Consider the following 20,662-nt stretch of genomic DNA (forward strand, 5'->3'; position numbering starts at 1 on the left):
TTCCAGGAGGAGGTGATGTCTCGGATGATGCCTGAGAGATGAACAGAGGTCAGGCAGGTGAAAGCACTGGAAAGCTGTTCCAGGCAGAGGGAACAGAGTGTGCAAAGGTGCAGAGGAAGGTTGGAGAGTGGAATGTGGCCAGGGGCTAGGGGAGTGTCCGAGAGGAGAGATGGAGCTAGACAGGCTGACAGAGTCCTGAGGGCGCTAGGGAGCCATAGATGGTTCTGGAGCAAAAGTCAGCAAGAGCATTCAAAGATCTCTTGGGCCGCCCTGCAGATAACGGAAACCTGGGAGATGAAAGCGAACACACCTGCTTCAGGTAAGTCTGGAAGAGAAGGTGGGATGGAGACAGGTGGAAGGGGGGTGCTGGAGGACATACCAGGCACAGTGGTGTCTATTCGCTGAGGAAGGATTTATTAAGCGCCTCTTGTGTGCCCTGCTGGGGATACGGCAGCGAGCCAGATGGAGAAAACCATGTACACAACTCAAAAGAACACGTTAGGTAGGATGTTAGAGGCCGTATGAGCTGTGGGCAAAGAAGGGAGGATGGGGGGTTGGGGTGGTATGCAATTTTACATAAAGTACAATGTACTTATGGGAGGTGACAGTTGAGCTGAGACCTGGAGGGGAGGCCGTTGAACTAATTGTGTGGCTCTCTGGAGAAGGCAGCAGTAACAGCCCGTGCAAAGGCCCTGGGGCAGGACCGGGCCTGGAGTGTTGGAGGAACAGCGAGGAGGAGCCCGTGTGGCTGGAGCAGAGGGAGCGAGGGAGGAGGGAGGGTGGGGAGGGCACAGGACAGGTTATGCAGGGCCTAGTGGGCCGCGGGGAGGACCTGGGCTTCTCCGCCGAGGGAGGGGGGAGCCCTGGAGGGCTGTGAGCAGAGGAGGGGGGACCTGACTCAAGTTGGGGCGACAACTCGTACTGGGGGCCTGAGAGAGCAGGAAGCTTTTGGGAAACCACAGCTCATTGGAGAGGCCAGAGGAGAGGGGGGCAGGGGGTCTGGAGTCGGGGTTGGTGGGAACCCCACTGGGGGAGGAACTTCTGGCCTTTATCGTGGGAGCAGTGGGGAGCAACTGTCAGATTCAGAACAGGGGAGGGCCCCTTTCAGGTCTCTGGAGAAGGAGCGGTGGAACCTTCTAGAAGCAAGGAAGGGCAGTAGTTGGGGGGCAGGCGGGAGTTGATGGGTCTGCAGGGAGAGACTGCGGAGGGAGAGTGGACAGGCCATGGTTCAGGGGTGAGGCTAACGCGGGCCTGTGGCTGAGGCCCCAGCAGGGCAGTCCCTGAGGCTGTGACCAGCAGAGGAACAAGTTTGGGGGGCACATTGGCGAGCCCGGTTTAGCTCCCCCAGCGCCCCTGACAAGAGTTCCAGATTTTTCAAACAAAAATACAGAACCCGCAGTTAATTGTGAATTTCAGGTACAGAATGATCACTTTCATGTCCATTTGTCCCAATATTGCAAGGGACCTACTTATGCTAAGAAAGTACCCGTTTACCTGCGTGGCCTGTGTTTTTCTGGCAGCCGACCCCCACCCGGGACAGGCCATGTGTCTCCCCGCCCTGCCGCTCCAGCCGGTGGGGGGACAGTCACCAAGGTGGCCCGATGGCCAGAAGGGAAGGTTTTGTCTCCCGGTGCCGGCTCGCCGCGGGAAACCGGGGGTCTTTTAACATGCAGGCCCTGGCCCGTCCCCGCCCCCCGCCCCCCTGGCGCCAGCTGCCCGCTGTCCCCTGCACGATGGTGGCGGGCTGGGGGGAGGGGAGCTGCTCTGAGACCCGCTGTCCCCTGCGCCAGCCCCTTGCAGGCCGGGCACGTCCCACTGGGCACCCCCAGCGCTGAAATGCCAGACCAGGAGTTCAGGCGGCGGGAAGGCCTCCACGTGGCCTTTGTCCCCCGACCCTGGTGGCTCGTCCAGCTCAGAGCCGGACGTCTGGCAATTCCGTGAAGTCCTACAGGCAGAGTGGACAGACTTCCCTGTCCGAGTGTCCCGGAAGGACAGCGGCTCAGGAGCAGCTGACCAGGAACTGGATCCCTCGGGGCTGCAGTCACACTGAGTGGCCTTGTGTGGGTGGCCAGCCCGGAGGGCCCAGGGCATGCCAGGCCCTCCGAATGCCAGCTGCCAGGATGTGCCAGTCACGTTGGCAGGGACAGAACAGGCCGTTCTCGGCTCTCCTGGCTGCCCCTTTGTTCCCAGGCGGAGGTGGGGGGCTGTCGTCCAGGCGACCAGCCTCTTCCCCCCAAAACAGTCACTGGAGGTGAAGATCGGAGGCACCCCGGGGCTGTGGTTCTGGCCAGAGGGGGTCCCCTGTCCCCCAGGGTGGCAGAGGAGCCCCTGGCCTGCAGCCAGCCCGGCCTGCTTGGAGCTCATGTGTCCCGGACCACGGGGGAAGCCGGGTCACCCCCCCTGGCATTGGAATGCGGAGGTGGCCGCGGCGGGGGGGCATTCCCAGCGGGGCAGGCTCCACGGTGGCAGCTGCCGGCCCCCGCCTGTCCTGCGTCCCCAGGGTTGGAGGCTGCAGCTGGCGCGGGTGGCTTGGGTTCCGGGGGGATGTTATTTTGGGGTGGGGGCGAAGGAGCATGAGACACACCTCCCCCCCGGGGCAGGAAGTGGGGCGGCCCCAGCTGCCTGTTCCCGTTGGCGCACCTGGCCCGGTGGGCGCCGCCAGCCACCGCACAGGAAGTGTTCCCAACACCCGCCGGTGTGGTCCCCTGAGTCGGGGGCCCGGAGGGGAGGCAGCCGGCGGGGAGGGGGCAGGGGCCCGCTGGGGCGGGTCAGAATCTTCTAGAAGACCCCAGCGGGAGTGAGCGCTGACTTTGGTTGATGCAGTTTATAGACAGCGGGTCACTTCATCCCGAATCTTCGGGAGGGAGGGACTACGGATGAATCCGGGTCTATAAATGGGGAAACTGAGGCTCAGAGACAGAAGTGACTTGCCCAAGGTTACACAGCAAATAAACAGCAGAGCTGGGAATCTCGTTGGCATTTAAGAGCAGATATGCTAACTCAGCGTAGGCCTCTGACCTTATAATGTGGACGGGGTTCCCCACTAAGGCCATCTTTGGGTTGTCTGCAGGTATTTCGGTTGTCACACTGGGGGTGCTCCTGGCATCGAGAAGGTGGGGGCCAGGGATGCTGCTCAACCCCCCACAGTGCCCAGGATGGGCCCCCCAGAGAATGACCCAGCCCCCGATGTAGAGTCTTGCTGAGATGAAAAAAATAATAATATTAATAATAAGTTATTATTATTGACTATTATCTTCATTTTACAGATGAAGAAACTGAGGCCCAGAGAAGAGCTATAAGTGAAGACTCGAACCCACAACGCCAGCGCAGGCCCCTCTGCCTGCTAGTGTAGAGCCCCCTTTTCACAAATCGAGCCTGCAGGGGCTGTGCAGGCTCAGAGCCCCCTGGGTCCCCATCCTGGCTCGGCCACTCACTGACGCTGAGGGACCCTGGCCAGCGACGTCGCCCACCCCAACTCTGCGTCTCTGTGCTGGGTCCCTTCCTCCTTAGCTGAAGCAGGGATGAGAGGCAGTGGTTCACGGAGAGGCGGTGTAGGTCGGTGGTTAGGGGACCTACTCCTGGCTGTGAGAATGTGGGCAAATCACTGTAGTTCTCTGAGCTTCAGCTGTCTTTTCTGTAAATGGGGGTGATGATCGTTGTCTCAACTCACAGAGGAGAGAGAGGATTAAATGAGGTCATACTTAGAGCGTGGCATGGCGCCTGGGACACAAGTCGCTCCGTGTAAAGGTTGGATATTATTATTATTTAGAAAAATTTTAATTATGGTAAAATGTACATAACATCAAATTCACTTTCTTAACCATTTTTAAGTGGCATGAAGCACATTCACAGTGTCGTGCAACCATCCCCACCATCCGTCTCCAGAACCTTCCATCTTCCCAAACTGAGACTCTGTCCCCATGAAACACTGACTCCCCTCCCCTCCCCCAGCCCCTGGCCCCACCATCCGCTTTCTGTCTGTGTGGGTGTGACTCCTCTAGGGGCCTCCTGTGAGGGGACCACACAGTGTCTGTCCTTCTGTGTCTGGCTCATGTCACTGAGCGTCATGTCCTCAGAGTCCGTCCATGTTGTAGCAGGTGTCAGAATCTCCTTCCTTTTCATGGCTGAGTAATATTCCAGGGTGTGGATGGACCACACTGTGTTTATCCAGCATCCGTTGATGGACACTTGGGTTGCTGGACCAGGGTGGTGATAATGGAAAGGGCACGAGTCTAGAAGGATTTTGAAGGTGGATCCAATAGGATTTGCTGAGGAACCGGTTGGGGGATGTTTTTTAAAATAGGTCCACACATTTTTTGACACTCCTTTGAAAACGTAGAGCCTAAGTCTCTTCCCCGTGTGTGTGGGCTCAATTTAGTGACTTGCTTCTCAGAAACGAAATGTGATGGCTACTGCAAGGGTCCAGGCACGCCTTGAGGGTGTGCTGGATTCTGGTGGCCGCAGGGGAGATGGGTTTAACAGTTATTTAGGAAGTAACACAGATAGGACTTGGGAGAAGAACAGCTCAGGGATGAGCCTCAAGTGGGACCTCATTGCCACGGGGAGGTGAGGGAGAAACAGGTAAAGGTAGGGATGGGAGGAAAATGAGATGGCAGGTTTAACTGTGGCCACCTTGAGTCCACATCCCCAAGATGTCCAAGGGCCTCCATGACTGTAGCTCCTTGTATGATAAGAGTAGACTAGAGACTCCCATCTGGGGTGATTCTGCCCTCTTGGCAATGTCTGGGGACATTTCTGGTTGTCACAACTTGGGGTGGGGGGGCTAGTGCTCTGACAGCTAGTGGGTAAAAGCCGGAGATGGTAGTCAACATCCTACAAGGCACAGGACTGTCCCCATAAAAAGAAGGATCTGACCCCAAATGTCGATAGTGCCGAGGTGGAGAAACCCTAGGGCAGACCCATGGCTGGAGTGAACAATTCCCAATTTCAATAAAGTTTTATTCCTTGTGTATGTGACAATTGAGTGCAGATCGAGTTTCCTGGGCAGCTCTCCTCTCCAAGCAACTGCCAAAAGGGAAAAGAGAAAACAAGACTCCAGGGACGTTTTTAATGGATCTGGCTGGAAGTGACCTATTTCACTTCCTCTTACATCCCATTGGCCAAGTCAGTCACATGGCCACACCTGACTCCCAAGGGATGCTGGGAAATGTAGTCCAGCCACGTGGCCTTCCTTCCTTCTTCCTCCAAAATAGTTTGATGGAAAACGAGCCTGTCCGTACCACAGTGTTACGATTGTCCTAATTATTTCTGTTATTATTCACACCTGGTAGCTTCCTGAACGTATTTCTGCTCCCGCGTTCTTTCTTGGCTTGTTTCCATCCACAGGGTCGGTGGAGTGATTTTCAAACCTATTTTGTCTCTATCCCTTCTCCAAAAAAATACACTCCAAACATTTCCCCATAAGCCATAGAATCGAGCCCAATGCCCTTGGCCTAGCGTTTGCAGAGCTCAAAATGTTGAGCAAGCAGTGGGATGTGGGCATCTGCGGAAATGAACCTTGAAGATCATCCATATTTCAGGACCTGGTGGGGGAGGGTGAGAATGTCTGCCTGGCATGGCTGTAAGGCTTCCTGGAAGAGGAGGCATTGATGCTGTGGCTTTGAAGAAAGCAGATGCCAAAAATCCAAAATCCGAGGAGTAGGAGAAGATGAGGAGGGTATGGCATCAGGAGAGTCAAGAGAATGTTTGAAGAAAGAGGAAACAGTCAGCTCTAAGGAATGCCAGAGAGAGATTATAAAGATAGCAGGGGTGGGGGGTGGAGTGAGGAAAGCTCCTCTTTGCAGAACAACGTGGGTGGCAGATATAGAGGGAACCTACAAGATTAGGGAAGTCATCATTTTTGCAACCACCAGGGAAGTAACTGAGTCAAGGCAGGGGCGTCCATGGATGCAAAAACCACTGGGTGAAAAGTTGTAGGAGACAAGGGGGTCATGCGGGCTTGGAATATCCTTCTCACAGGCTACTTGTCAATTACGAAGGGGAAAAGATATCTGTAATAGATCTGGTCAACGCCACCAGAACCAAGCAATCATGGTTCACATTGTCACCACTAAGGTGACAAACCAGCATCGTGTGCCTCCTGGTACCATGTGCTGAGGAGGACACAGTCTCACCTCTGAAATCTCACTGCTGGAAATGCAGACCCTGAATCTGGTCATGAGGGACGCTCAGAGTGTGGAGATTCTACAAGACAACTGGCCCAGGCCTCTGAAAAATGAGACATGAGACACACAAAAAAGGCAGCGGGTGCTCTGGACTCAAAATGAGAGGGAAGGGCCGGCCCCGTGGCTTAGCGGTTAAGTGCGCGTGCTCCGCTGCTGGCGGCCCAGGTTCGGATCCCGGGCGCGCACCGACGCACCGCTTCTCCGGCCATGCTGAGGCCGTGTCCCACATACAGCAACTAGAAGGATGTGCAGCTATGACATACAACTATCTACTGGGGCTTTGGGGGAAAAATAAATAAATAAAATCTTAAAAAAAAAAACAAAACGAGAGGAAAGAGGTCTGATAAGAAAATGCAACGTGTGATCCCCATCAGAGCCTGGATTTGTCCCCGCCTCCCCCATCCCCCAAAATTCTCAAGTATAAAACATATATTCGGTGAGAATGTAATATGATGCAGCCACTGTAGAAAACAGTGGAGCAATTCCTCAAAAAATTAAACATAGAATTACCATATGATCCAGCATTCCACTTCTGGGTATATACACAAAAGAACTGAAACGGGCTCAAAGGAATATTTATTTGTACACCCATGTTCATAGCAGCAGTTGTCACAATAGCCAAAAGATGGGAACGACTTAATGTCTGTCGATGGATGAATGGATGCACACAATGTGGTCCATCCACACACTGGAATATTACTCAGCCATGAAAAGGAAGGACATTCTGACACCTGCTCCAATATGGATGGACCTTGAGGACATGACACTCAGTGACATGAGCCAGACACAGAAGGACAGACACTATGTGATCCCCTCACAGGAGGCCCCCAGAGGAGTCACATCCACAGAGACAGAAAGTGGATGGTGGGGCCAGGGGTTGGGGGAGGGGACGGGGAGTCAGTGTTTCCTGGGGACAGAGTCGCAGTTTGGGAAGACGGAAAGTTCTGGAGATGGATGGTGGGGATGGTTGCACGACAGTGTGAACGTGCTTCATGCCGCTGAGCTGTGCACTTAAAATGGTTAAAATGGTACAATGTATGTTACGTATATTTTACTATAATAAAAAAGATATAGGAGACAGTGGGACAATTTGAATACGGAGTGTGTATATATGAGATGATGTTATCACATCTGTGTGAAACCTAAGAGTGATAACGGTACTGTGGTTATCTAGAAGCTTCTAATTCTTAGGGTCTGGGGTGAAGTGCAAACTTTAAAACAGTTTGGGAGAGAGAGAAACAGGAACAGAGCAAATCAGGCCAATATCCGTACCGATCGGAGAATCGAGGTCGAAGATCATCTGTTTTTACATCACTCTTTCCACTCTCTTCCCTCGAATTGGAATTTTTCCAAATAAAAAGTCTAAGAATACACAATAAAGACCAGAACGGGGAGGCTACCATAGGCACGGGGACACGGAGGTCCCTGGGACCTTGCTGGTGAGCTGTTGGGGTGGGAGAAGCCAGTAGGAGGGACACAGAGGCTACAACTCGTAATCAGCATCTGGCTGGCACCTGTTGTGTTCCAGTGTTCTAAGCGTGGCGCACGTAGACGCTCTTTTAATTTTCTCCAAACCCTAGAGGTGAATACTGTTGTTATCTCCATTTGACAGATGAGGAAACCGAGGCCCAGAGAGGCAGAATCACTTGTCCCAAAGCAGAAGGAAGTAGGGATGGTATAGCAAGCTAGAATAACCCGGGAATGAGTCTGAGTCCCTGGTTCAAAGGTGCCCCCCCTCCAGCCTCCGACACCCCACCTGGGAGGGGCAATCACCAGCTGGCTTATGACCCACTTCTGGGTTCTTGAAATGCTGCTTCCCACCACCCAAGATGAGCAGAGTCCTGAACGCTGTTGTTATATATTCATTCAACAAACACTTGGGGGCTGGGGCAGTGGTGGGGCCCCATGGAGGACTTTGCAGTGGTTCCCCCACCTTAATTTCCCCCAGGCGTGGAGCAGAGCTGGACACAGTCCTTTGCAGGGCGTGTGGTCAGGACTAGATGGAGGAAAGGACTGGGGCTGGGGAGCCCAGTGGAGGGTGGGAGGCAAGGCTGGAAGGCTTCCTGGAGGAGGCGGCATTGGCTCTGCAGCTTTGAAGAACACAGCGCTTCTGGACCTAGTTCTGGGGATGTGGGATGGCCTCTGGAGCCTCAAGGATGCCCAGGCTGGGGCTGAGGACATTGGGGCATGCAAGACCATCCCCACGTCCCTCCTCCCCGCCAAAAAAAAACTTATTGTTAGTTTCTGGTAAGCGAGGCAGCCAGAGGACGCCAGCCCAGGGCTGGACCCTTTTGCCCCCTGCAGAGGGAAGGTCACATACACAAGCAGCAGGGGCGCATCCCCACCCTGGCCCAGCAGCGACCCCCTCCAGGGAGCCCGGACTCCCACCCTACAAGCTTCTTTGGAGACACCCCAAAAACATAGCTAAAAGTGAGGGGTCTCTCCTATAAAAAAAATAATTGTAATTAGAAAAGAAACAATTAAATCTGTGCATTCTATCCGCCCCGCCTCCCCCCCAAAAAATTGGATCCAAAACAGTGTCTCAGTTGGCACTGTCCGCCTGATCTTCCGGAATCTTCCGGGATGCTGCGGGGCTGCCATTCAAGTGCATATGCCCCCTGTCTGCAGACTAATGGAGGGCCTGCGGCCTGGGTGAGGTAGTGCGGGTATTTTGCAGCCTGCTGGGGCCTGGAGAAATGTTTCCGAGTTATTAGCCCAGGAAGATGCACTGTGGACCCACTCCTTCATTGCTGCCCGCCTGGGGCCTTGTGGGCCACGCGAATGCCGCGGGGACCCCATGGGGATTTTAAGTCGAGGAGCCGGCTGGCCTGATTTGTGCCGAGGGTCTTCCTGTCGCTGGAGAATCGGATTGCCAGATAAAATACAGGACACCCAGTTAAACTGGCACATCACGTAAACGGGGAATGATTTTTTAAAAGCATAAGTATGTCCCAAAGATGGGGTGGGATATACTTATGCTAACAAAGTTACTGGATGAAATTCCTGGATTTTTATTTGCAGGGAGGACAGAATGCGGGGGACGGGGTCAGGGGTCGGGAGACCCGGGTGCAGATGACCACACTGATCCAGTGTCTGAGGATGATGGATGGGACCAGGGTAGAGGCGGAGGAGAGGAGAGAAATGGAGGATTTGGGGTCGATTTTGGAGAAGGAGCCCCTGTGGCTTGTTGATGGAGTGGACGTGGGCGACACATAGGCCCCTCACTAGCAGGATTTTGGCTTTTGCCCTGAGGGAGGCGGGGGAGCCCCGGAGGGCTGTGCGTGCAGGTGGGACCTGCCTGACCTGGGTAAGAGGCTACAGACCCAGCCAGGGACTCAGCCACCACCTGCCCCCCAGGAACTGCCCCAGCCCGGGTCTCTCCCTCGTCGGCACTGCTGACATGGGGGCCAGGTCATTCTCTGTGGGGGGCCGTCCTGGGCACTGTGGGGGCTGAGCAGCATCCCTGGCCCCACCCACTCGATGCCAGGAGCTCCCCCAGTGTGACAACCACAGATATCCCAGACATGGCCCGATGCCCCCCAGAGGACAGAATGACCCCCGACTGAGGACCCCTGGTCTGGACCCTATAAGGTCTCGGCGAGGAGATGGCTCTGGAGCGAGCCAGGGTGGGTCCTGGAAGGGCCTTGTGAGTTCTGTCTTCTGGCCTCCGATGAACTTCCTTGGGATGGGAGAAGCGGATGGCCGGAGTTCGGGAAGGTCCAGACTCATCTGAAGGCCATCTGTACCCGACAAAGAAAGGGCAGCCACTAGAGTCTGATAAAGCCTTTAATATTTAGAAGGTGGGGCATTTAACTCGGGTGCTCCTGGCTCGCGGGGACCAGGCCCCCCTCCGGCAACCGGCAGCTGTCCGAGTCCGCGGGGGCGCTGGCGATGGTGATGGGCACCTTGACCTTCACGCTGCTCAGCGACCAGGGCAGGTGCACGGTGCCTACCAGCTCATAGTGGGCGCTCATGATCTCGCCGTCCCCGGGGCCGCCGCTCACAGATAACACCGGCGGGAGGCCGAAGGCGCTGACGATCGTGGTGGTGTCGAAGGGGGTGATCGGGGTGTTGGCCTCCTGCCGGAGCAGCTCGCTGCTCTCCACCCGCCAGCGCCGCTCGGCCTTGGGCGTGAAGCCCTCGTACCGCACGTGGGCGTAGAGGGCCACGATGACCGTCTTGATGCACTTGCTGGTCTGGTTGTGGACCTCCGTGGTGAAGGCGACCCTCTCCCCCGGCGCGAAGGTGTTCTTTTCCATCTGGATTTGGAGGGAGATGGTCCCCTGGCTGCAACAGTTGTAGGAGACCTTCTTCTCAGCCTCCACGATCAGAGGATTCTAGAAGAAATAGGGGGGACGGACAACTGTGAGCGATCGAGGCCACAAGATGCACTCGCCTGCCTAACCTTCCACCACTGTAACAGCCTTGAGCCTTATGGGATGCTCCTAGTAAGAGGCACTATCATGCAATCTGGAGGCTTGGGGTTTGCAGCCAGAAGCCTGAAGTCATCCATCTCCCGGCTGCCTTTAACCAAAGCCCTGTGCCATTGTGCGTCTCAATTCCTTATCTGGAAAATAGGCCTAAGAAGTCCACAAGACCCTGGCTGCCTCCCCACCTCCGTGACTCAATTGCTGTGCGACCGTGAACAAGTGGCTTGACTTCTCTGAGCCTTGGCTTTCTGGAAGACAGGGAACGTCTTCACAGTCTAAGCGCAAGACCTAGGGCTTCCCCTGGTGGTTCAGACTTCAGGAGAAAATATCACGGGCTCTGAATGAGGAAAAGAAGACTGCAGAGTTGAAATTATGTAACGTGTTTAAGTGAATGCCCCAAAATGCAGCCTTTGTATCAGCTAGCCAGCTTGCTGGATTGCAAATAAAGCCACATACACATTACGTCTAAGGTGTGCCTTGGGTAACATTTTACTTTTTAGGATTTGTGGGTAATATTTTAAAAGATTTGATGTGATGTGGGGTGGGCTGAGAGTGATTTTGCTGCGCCCTGCTTTTGCAGCCTTCTAGTATCTTCTTCCGGAGGAACTTGATACTTTGACAAGAGTGTGTGTGTGTGTTCCCTTTAAGCATACCAGAAAAACAAGAGAGAGAGACAGTATAGTGTAACAAATGTTTCCAAACTTCCCTCCTACTCCCCATTAGTGAAATAGGTTGATAACTTGAAATTGGCCAGGAGGGGAGGGTTGACACCAGGGAAATTGGCAAATTGCACTAGAGCTGGTTGTTAGCATTTCCTAGCACAGCACTGCCCTGTCCTGCTGCCTGCTTTGTCTTGCATTTAGGATGTCTCCCGATTTGCCTCAGATCTCTGCTCATCTAACAAATAACAGCAGTGTTGCAGAACCATGTGAATGTTCTGAACGCCACTGAACTGTACACTTAAAAATGGTTAAGATGGGAAATTTCGTTATGCATGTTTTACCACAATTTAAAACAAAAATAAAACATCAGAGATCTAGTCGAAGGCCCCGTGGACCCTCCCCAATGCCATGCCCTCACCTCCCTCCCTAGAGGTAACTATTATGCTAAATTTTGAGTTTAGCATATCTATGCATTTTTTAATAAACTTAAACGTTATTAGGACTACAACTCAGGTGTAGAAAACCCCACAAAGCAAATGGATAACTTTGTGAATTATTATAATATAGTCAACTCCCTTGTAACTTCCACCCAAGTGAGGAAGTAGAAATTCACCAGTTTCTCCCCCAAAGTCCCTCACATATGTCCAGCCCCCCACTCTGCCCCAAAGTGCAACTATCCTGGATTTTATAGTCATCACTTTCTTGTAGCTTACACGTTTATTCTCTGACTACATACTGGTAGGAAAAAGTGTGTGAAGACTGATAGGACAAGCCCAAATGTATCTTCTCACCAGTTTAAGAAATAAAATATTATCAATTAGACTGAAATCTGTTGGGTTCTGTGTGCTTTGCCTCTTGGGCTCTTTCTGGTTCATTTGTTTTCACGATGGCAACTGAGTGTGTTGCAAAATAATCTATTCACCCATCTCCCCCCATGATGGATATTGACCTTGTTGCCATGGGTTTGGTATCATAAAAGAGCTAGAAGGAGCATCATGAAGACATTTTTCTTGGGCTTACACACAAGAGTTGCTCTAGGGTGCGAGTTGACAAACTTTTTCTGCAAAGGGCCTGATAATAAATAGTTTAGGCTTTGCAGAACCCATGTATTGTCATATATGATTCCTTTTCTTTTCAGCCACAACTCGTAGCTAAAACATAGATTTTAATATTCTGGCGAAGCACACAAATCTATATGTTTAGCTACATCTAGATCTACGAAAGAGAAATAAGTTTCATGAAATAATGCTTATCCTTACAACACACCTGCTGCTAATTCTATTTAGTCTATTCGTTTAGAAAATGTTGGCTGCAACCCTCTGAATTTAGTTTTCTATTTCTAGTTAATTCTATTCTATTATTTAGTTTTGTAACCCACCAAATTCATGTTCTTCTGCTAAATTCTATTCTATTCTATGCATTTAATACTATTCTATTTTGTCCTAAATATTGATTTTATAAAAATAAAGTTTGTGACAACCTACTAAATTTATATTTTCTGACATATTCTGTTCTTTCGTTCTAAAAAGTTGATTGCAATCCACCCAACTGATTTTTTTTTTTTTCTATTCCACTTATTTTATTCTCTGTTCTGGTTTCTTATTTTACAAAAAAAAAATTGCAACCCACAAAACTGATTTTTTCTGATCGTTTCTATTTTGGTCTTGCCTAATCTTTCATTTGATAAAAACACGCCCTGCAACTCGCTAGACTGATTTTTGCAATCAGCTAATGGGTGGTGACCTGAGGTTTGAAAACCACTGCTCCAGGTCGGCTGTCTGTCCTCCTAGAGACCTCAGGCCGACCCCAGACCCCTCCCGACCTCACCTCCTGCCCTCTGCCCCAGGCTCCCTTCAGCCTTTCTGCTTCCCCCGTCTACGGAAGGCTAATTGCCAGCAGTTCCATTCTAAACCCCTCCAGTCTTATTCGAAAATTCATCGCATGCGTTAGGACCCTGCAGGCTATGCAGGAACTCGCTGCTCTAACTCAAGACCAAGCCGGTAGTTCTGTCCCGGTCCTGCAGGAGCTGCCAAAAGGAACCAGCAGTGGCCTAGAGGAGACCCCCCCACACACCAGGCCAGGCGGGGTGGCCAAGGGGCCCTGATTCCTAAGAATGTTGGGGTGCAAACTCAACATTGGATTTCCTAGATCTGGGAGGTTTTTGGAAACCCTTATTCCTTTGGCTTATATGAAACTTTGGAGGGATTCATTCATTCAACTAATGTTGATTTGCATCAACTTGGTGCCAAGTTCAAGGGAAACACACAGCAGTGAAGACCAGCCTCGTCCCTGCTCTGGTAGGGGAGACGGACCTATAAATGGCACATAGAAAATGAACGAGGTCATTTCTGATAGGGACAGCAAGGAGGCTGTGGCGGGACTTGAAACGGGGGGACGAGGGGAGTCGGGGTGGAGGGCAACCTTAGAGTCGAAGGTTAGGAAAGGTCTCTGGGACAAGCTTGTCCCCCAAATGGTACGGACTGTTGGAAGAGGTAATGGGTCACGTCCTTCAAAATTCTAAAGGTAAAAAGAGGGGAGGGGATGTGGAGAAATCGGAATCCCCGAGCATTGCTGGAGGGAATGTAAAATGAGGCAGCCGCTGTGGAAAACTCTGGCATTTCCTCAAAAGGTGAAACAGAGCTGCCATCTGCCCAGCAATTCCTTTCCTAGGTAGCTACCCGAGGGAAATGCAAAACATACGTCCACACAAAATGTTTGTTGCCGGTAAGTGGAAACAACCCAAATGGCCACCAGTGGAAGATGGATGAACACAACGTAGTTCGTCCACACACTGGAATACGATGCAGCCATGAAGAGGAGTGCAGCCCTGACACAGCCACACCGTGGATGGACCCTGAACACACGACGCTCAGTGAGAGAACAAGACATAGAAGGCCACACGGTGTGTGATCCCATTGATGTGAAATGTCCAGAACAGGCACGTCCACAGACAGAAAGTGGGTTCCTGATTGTCAGGGGCTGGAGGAGGGGATGGGGGCTAACTGCTAAGCAGGACAGGGGACGAGGTTTCCTTTTAGGGTGATGGAATGTTCTAGAACTAGAAAGTGGTGATGGCTGCACAACTACGTGAATGCACTAAAAAGCAGAGAATTGCACACTTTAAATGGGTGAATGATAAGGTATGTGAATTATATCTTAGTCAAGCTGTTAAGAAAAAAAAAAGTGGAAGGCAAAAAGCTCCCCTCCCAGGAGAGAGGGTCTGTTGTCAGTTTCTCTGGTCTCTTTCCAGAGACGTTTGTCACACCTGCAAGGAAGTTCATTTCTTGTTTTCAGCACCAACCGCGGGGGGCCAGACCTGCTGTGCTGAACTTTGCTTCACTCACTCAACCTAGTAAGGAGGAGATCCTGACAGGGAGAGCTGCGTCACTCTGTCCGTCTGTCTGTCTCTCTCTCTCTCTCTCTCTAGAATATTCCTTTGACTCTATCCTGCTCCTTTAATTCCCTTAGCAAGGACCATTTAGGCTGAGTCCGATGTTTTGCCACTACAAACGGAGCTGTGAGAGGTCAGGTCACACATGTGAAAGAATATCGGTAGGAGAAACTTCTAGAAGGGAAGTGGCAGGGGCAAAGTGCATGTTCGTTTTAATTTGGGTAGATAGGGCTAAATTGCCTTCTGTGAGGGTTGTGACAGTTTATTCGGCCATCAGCGATGTAGGTGAGTGAAGACGTGGCTTCTGAGTAAAGGGCGGAAGGATCAGGAGGAGGAAGGATAGGAAGGTTGCATCATAGTGTCCTGGGGTAGAGGGCTCAGCCCGTGCAAAGGCCCTGGGGCAGGACTGGGCCTGGCGTGTTGGAGGAAGGGCGAGGAGCCCGTGTGGCTGGAGCAGAGGGAGCGAGGGGGAGAGAGGGAGGAGGGAGGGCAGGGAGGGGACGGGGCAGATTGGGCAGGGTCTTGGGGGCTGCGAGGAGGACATGGGGTTTTACCCTGAATGAGATTGGAAACCAGGAGGGCTGTGCACAGAGGAGAGGGGACCTGACTCCCTCTGGCTACACTAAGGACAGATTGTTAGGGGTCAAGCCTCTGCCTCTCCTTGGACCAGAGCAGTAGCCTCTGCTCTTGTCCCCCAGCTCCTGCCCTCCCCCTGCTCCCTGTGGTCTATCTTTGGCAAAGCAGCCAGAAGGAGTCACCCACGACCTGCCCTGTCCCCTCCCTGCCCTCCCTCCTCCCTCTCTCCCCCTCACTCCCTCTGCTCCAGCCACACGGGCCTCCTCGCTGTTCCTCCCACACCCAGGTTGGGTCCTGGCCCAGGGCCTTTGCACAGGCTGTGCCCTCTGGCTGGAACACTTTACCCCCGATACCCCATGGCTCCTCCTCTCCTCTCTCAACTCTGCTAAAATGTCACCTCCTCAAGAGGGCCTCCTTGCCCAGTCTGGTATGTACCCGATGCCAGCATTCTGTCCCAACTCCTCCCTTGTGTCCTCTGCCCTCCAGCTCTGAAGGGAGAACCAGGGAAGGGGCAGAGCCAGCTCGAGGGCACACAGAGAGCAGGTGGCCAAGCGGCCTTGAGTCTGGTCTGCTCATCTCAGGGCTAGCCCACCCCTCCCAGCATCTACCCTTCCTGGGACCCTCTTGGACCGTCCCATGAGGTTGGCCAGGCCAGCAATGACCCTCGTCACCCAGATAATAACACTGGCGGTGGTGGCAGCAGCCACAGGATTTACGGGCCGTGCCCAGGTGCCGTGCGAAGCGGTGGACTTGCATTAAGTCCCCTCACTGCTCCTTCCACGACCCCAGAGGCTGGCACTGTCTCTATGCCCATTTTACAGACGAGAAAACAGAGGCCCAGAGAGGGAACGCTGCTTGCAGAGGGTCACACAGCAGGTGGGTGGGGGCGCTGGGATTTTCACCTGGACCTCGAAAACGAAAACACCAGCCCCCTCTGCCACCACACTCTGATAACAAACGAGTCCCCAGGGAGGTGAAGTGACTTGGGCCAACGTTGCTCCGCCCGCCCCACTTCCGTCTCTGCACCTGGCCTCCAGAAGCCGTCCAGAGCCTTCTGCTGAGGCGGATCGAGGCCACACGGCCGGCCCTTCCTTCCCCTGGGACTGAGTCCGCCCCTTTCCTTGCTTCTGCGGGGGGGAGGGAGCACCATCTCCACTGTCTGAGGGCTCAAAGGTCCTGGAGAGTCACATAGTGTCCAGGCCTGTCTCTCGCTCAGGGGGTCACAGTGGACCTCTGCTCGGTCTTGATTTACAGTGTCAAGGACATGCAGGGCCAGGTTGTTCTCTGGGGGGGGGGGCGTCCTGGGCACTGTGGGGTGCTGACAAGCATCCCTGGCCCCCACCCCCTCCAAGCCAGCAGCCCCCTCCCCAGTTGTGACAACCACAGATGTCCCCAGACATTGCCCTGGGGGGCGGAATCACCCTGGACGAGAGCCACCGGCTTAGTTCCTGCCCTGGTTTCTGTGAACTCGCCGGGCCTGGGGGGCTGCCAACATCTTGCCTTCTGGGTCCCCTGCCCGCCGCCTCCCCCCTGCCTCCGGGGAGCTCGGGGGACCAGCCCGGCCCCGGCTCCTCCCCCTCCCTACCTGCGACGACGGGCTTTCTCGGTGGAAGTCCGAAGTCCCTTGAACCAACAAGTACATTCTCTTCTTCGCTAGAATGTGCTCCCGGCCCACGCAGGAGGCCTGCACATAGTAGAAGACGTGGCCGAGTTTGCTGGTGAAGGTGGAAGGGAGCCTGGGAGGTAAGTTGAAATGGAAGTCAAAGGTGTGGCTGCCTGCACCTAACCAATTATCTGAAAGCAAAACACACCAACGCCATCAGAAGGTTCTAGAAGGTTTTTTTTTTTTTCTCTCATTTTTTTTCTTCCTCTTTATTTTCTGTTTGGGCAGGAAGGTTGCGCTAGACCTGGCCTGTCTCTCCCTGAGCGAGGCTGAACTACGTGCTTTTAGGGCCCTGCACGGCCCATTAATGTCGGGCTGGAGGGGGATGCTCTGGGTGGGTGACGTGGCAGGACTTGCTCAGCTCTGCTCTGGGCCTAAGAAATTGGAGGTCCGCCCTTGGGAGTCAGTTGCACATCCATTCAACAAACACATCTTGAACACTGACGGTGTGTCAGACACACATTCATTCAACAAACACATCTTGAACACCGATGGTGTGTCAGACGCACAGTCATTCAACAAACACAGCTTGAGCACCGACAGTGTGTCAGACCCTGTTTTAGGCAGCGTTGACAGCAGCCAGCAAGGCAGGCAAAATGCCCCACCCGGCATACACTGGGTGCTTAACATTTGCTGATTGAGTGGCAACTGAGGACCGGGGGGGGGGGACTCCCTCTTCCCCCACTTCTGTGACCTCCCCGTTTTATTATTTTTTTTCTTGCATTTTTCCAAAACCCTCTTGTTACTGTGTTTCCCCCTCCTGCTGGTCAGCCCGAGGACACCAGGGCGTGTGCTTCATTCACCGCTGCGGCCCCAGCCCCTGGCACAGTGTTGTACACAGAAGGTGCTCAATCAACGTTTGTGAAATAAATAAGGAACCTGTCGCAGGCTTGGGCTGACGCTTTTGAGGGGAAATGCTTGGAAATGGGAAACACTCTGCCTCCCCCTGAGGTTGAGGGTGGTACGTGGTGGGGGAGTGTTTTGGTTGCAAGAACCAACACTTATTAAGCACTTACTGTATACCCAGCACTATGCTAACCCCTTGACATGCCATTAAATCACTACGTCATCAAAACAATCTCATGAGGAGGGACTTTCTCCTATTCCCATTATCCCGATGGGTTAACTGAGACACAGACGGGGGACATAATTGCTGGGCATTGAGCCGGGCATGTTGGCATCTGCGTGGCTGGTGTGTCTCCCATCTCTCAGATCTGAGCTTGGCAGTCACCTCTTTGCAGAGACCTCCACGACCACTCTATCTAAAATTTTAAAAATTCAACATTAAACTTTGTTCTGGCCGGCATTGGCCAAGTGTTCTGCGTGACCACGGAACACCCAGGAACGTCCCCATGGACACGTTTTTGGAAAGGACATAGTTCCTGGCCACTCAGGCTCCCTAGTGTCTGTCCGGAGTTTAGATCTGAACCTGGTGGAATTGGGGATTAATTACTCCTTCCCTCAAAGGTCTCCTCTGGTCTTCTGCCTCCAATCTCTGTCCCTGTGACCACTCAACTCCTTATTTTGTCTCCTTGGGTCTCACTGCCAGAGGGAGATTTATCTGTAAAATCACAAGAAAGATGTCTTATGGACCTCCCACAGGTGGTCATTAGCCTAAACATAGCATTTTCCGAGGGGACGACTTTGAACCTTCATTTTGAATATCTGGGATCTGGTCGACCCCTTGTGTCTTGTTATTCTCGTGTTAGGTGTATGTGGTGGTCATTGCTCTGCATGGCTTCCCTTCTCGGGAGGAACCATGCCTCTGCCCGTTTCTGAGATCCCTGGGGAGTTTGTTGATCGACTAACAGATGTGTTTACCTTCCAGACCCAGGTTCCTATCATGGCTAAGGTTGGCTGCCGGCCTCGTCCTTACCCTCCACCGGGAACGTCTTTGTCTTATGCACGTAGTCAGCCTTGTTGTTGCAAATAACATCTCTGCTGTAATCGCGGGTGGCCCCGATTTCTTCCTTCCACGCCACATAACCCCTTCCCACGAGCTCTACCTTTACTATGGGGTCCACCAGGGTGCTGTTCAGGGTGAGTACCATCTGCCCTTTGATACTGGAGCCAGCCAGGTAGACCGCATCCTGGGGCAGCACGAGTTCGATCGACTTCACCACAGACATGGGGGTCGGGGTGGTGGAGAAACATCCTCCCCCTCCCCCACGCACTGAGCTGTCCAGTTCTTCGGCCGCAGTGAGGTCACCCGTCTGTGACATCATCCAGCCGGGGTTCCGGGAAGGGGTCCCCCACGGCCAGGAGGGGAGGCAAGGCTGACGTTTGGGGCTGGGCGGCAGCTCAGGAGTCCCCAACTCCCCACTGGTTCCTGAAATAGTAGCCTGACCACTTTTTCCTAGGAGATAACAAGTAAATAAAAAGACCCCAGGATTTTTGCCGCAGAGGGGACGCCCCTGTCCTCCTGCCCGGGGTTTAGGGGCCTGGGTGGGAAGAATTCTTCCCACCACCCTGGTGAAGTGGGCATGATGAGCTCCATTTACAGATGGAGACGCACGGGGAATGAGCCAGAGGCATTTCCTGCTCTATCAGACGGCTCCCCAACATGGTCTGTGCCCCTCACAGCGTCCACCTATCAGTTTGGGGTCATACACAGACAATCATTGTCATTTTAATGGCTCTATATTTATACCAGTCTGTGTTAGAAAAAACTTAGAGATGTGGCCTGGACCTGAAATCTAGTGTGTTCTGAAGCTGCTCAGAGCATTGTGTTTTCCACCTAAACACGGATGCCATCATGAAGCACCATCTCCCTGCACAATTAACATTTCTCTTACACCCGCGTCTCCTCTTTTGGATGGGAAGTCTCGCTAGGGTGGGACTTTGTCTCAGCAACCTTTGCTTCCGCCAGACTCAGGGCGTGGTTCGGACAAAGGAGGTCTATAAAAGTTTGTTGAATGACTGAATGACCTCTGAGAGGGTGTCATTTTGCAAAAGGGAAACTGAGGCCCTGTGCACCCTAGGGGTTATTCCTGGAGCTTCATTTGCACACGGGCTGGTTCCCAAAGGGTAGGGACACTGAAGCAGAAGAGGGGCTAGGAAGTGTCCATTCTCCGGATTCTGGCAGGCTCATTCGTTGTCTTTGTTGCTTCTTGCTTTAATTTACATGATGTCTTTCGTGGACATGGACATCTTGTCTCCCTAACTGGTTTATAAGCTTCTTTTGGAGATGTCTGCCATGGTCTCTTATTCATGGTTGTTAATTAACCCAAGCAGCCTCACTGACTTTCTCAAAATGACTAGAGAAGTGGGGCCCTGCATGACCACCCCTCAAGGTCTTTTCTGCAAGGAAAGCCGGATCCTCTCTCTGTTACTTAACTTCAGACATCCAAGGAGCCTGGGCGATGCCCTGTAGCTGATGTACGTGAAGAACGTATTCCCTCTTTTGGCCATGTTGAGTTTCTGCAACGGCAGGCACACAGATGCAATGCTTTTACCAGGAATATGCCAGGTTCCTGTGGCCGCTGTTGTGAATTTGGAAGATCTCATTTGCCTCTTAAATTCCTGTAGGCCCGCTTGATACCTGCCCACACCTGTGATGTGGTCTCTAAGTGGCTGATGGCTGAGCATCCAGAAATGCCTTCAGTAGCACAAACGGAATCGGGAAGCTGGAGAAACCTAGCAGCATCCACATCTTTTGTACGTTGGAGTATCTCAGTTTCCTATGGCTGCTATAACAATTCACCACAAATGTAGTGGCTTCAAACAACACAAATTTGTTCTTGTACGCTTCTGGA

At 52.9% G+C, this 20,662-nt stretch overlaps 1 protein-coding gene across 1 annotated transcript; it reads right to left on the bottom strand.

Annotated features, from left to right (window-relative positions):
* Positions 1-9,963: 9,963 nt before the first annotated feature.
* On the bottom strand, positions 9,964-19,087 carry ARRDC5 (arrestin domain containing 5). Its single transcript, XM_058537364.1, has 3 exons — positions 18,784-19,087; positions 16,830-17,038; positions 9,964-10,522 (listed from the first exon to the last, which is right to left on the bottom strand). The coding sequence occupies exons 1-3, from the start codon at positions 19,034-19,036 to the stop codon at positions 9,995-9,997; spliced, it is 990 nt and encodes a 329-aa protein (XP_058393347.1). The 5' UTR covers positions 19,037-19,087; the 3' UTR covers positions 9,964-9,994.
* Positions 19,088-20,662: the final 1,575 nt, after the last annotated feature.

This window comes from Diceros bicornis, unplaced genomic scaffold (genome assembly GCF_020826845.1).
Source record: "Diceros bicornis minor isolate mBicDic1 unplaced genomic scaffold, mDicBic1.mat.cur scaffold_301_multi, whole genome shotgun sequence".
Classification (NCBI taxonomy): Eukaryota; Metazoa; Chordata; class Mammalia; order Perissodactyla; family Rhinocerotidae; genus Diceros; species Diceros bicornis.

Coding starts and splice junctions, on each gene's coding strand:
- ARRDC5 (XM_058537364.1), bottom strand. CDS start 19,036: ATGTCTGTGGTGAAGTCGATCGAACTCGTGCTGCCCCAGGATGCGGTC. Junction 17,039..18,783: donor AAAGACGTTCCCGGTGGAGG/GTAAGGACGAGG, acceptor TTTTGCTTTCAG/ATAATTGGTTAGGTGCAGGC. Junction 10,523..16,829: donor GAGAAAGCCCGTCGTCGCAG/GTAGGGAGGGGG, acceptor TATTTCTTCTAG/AATCCTCTGATCGTGGAGGC.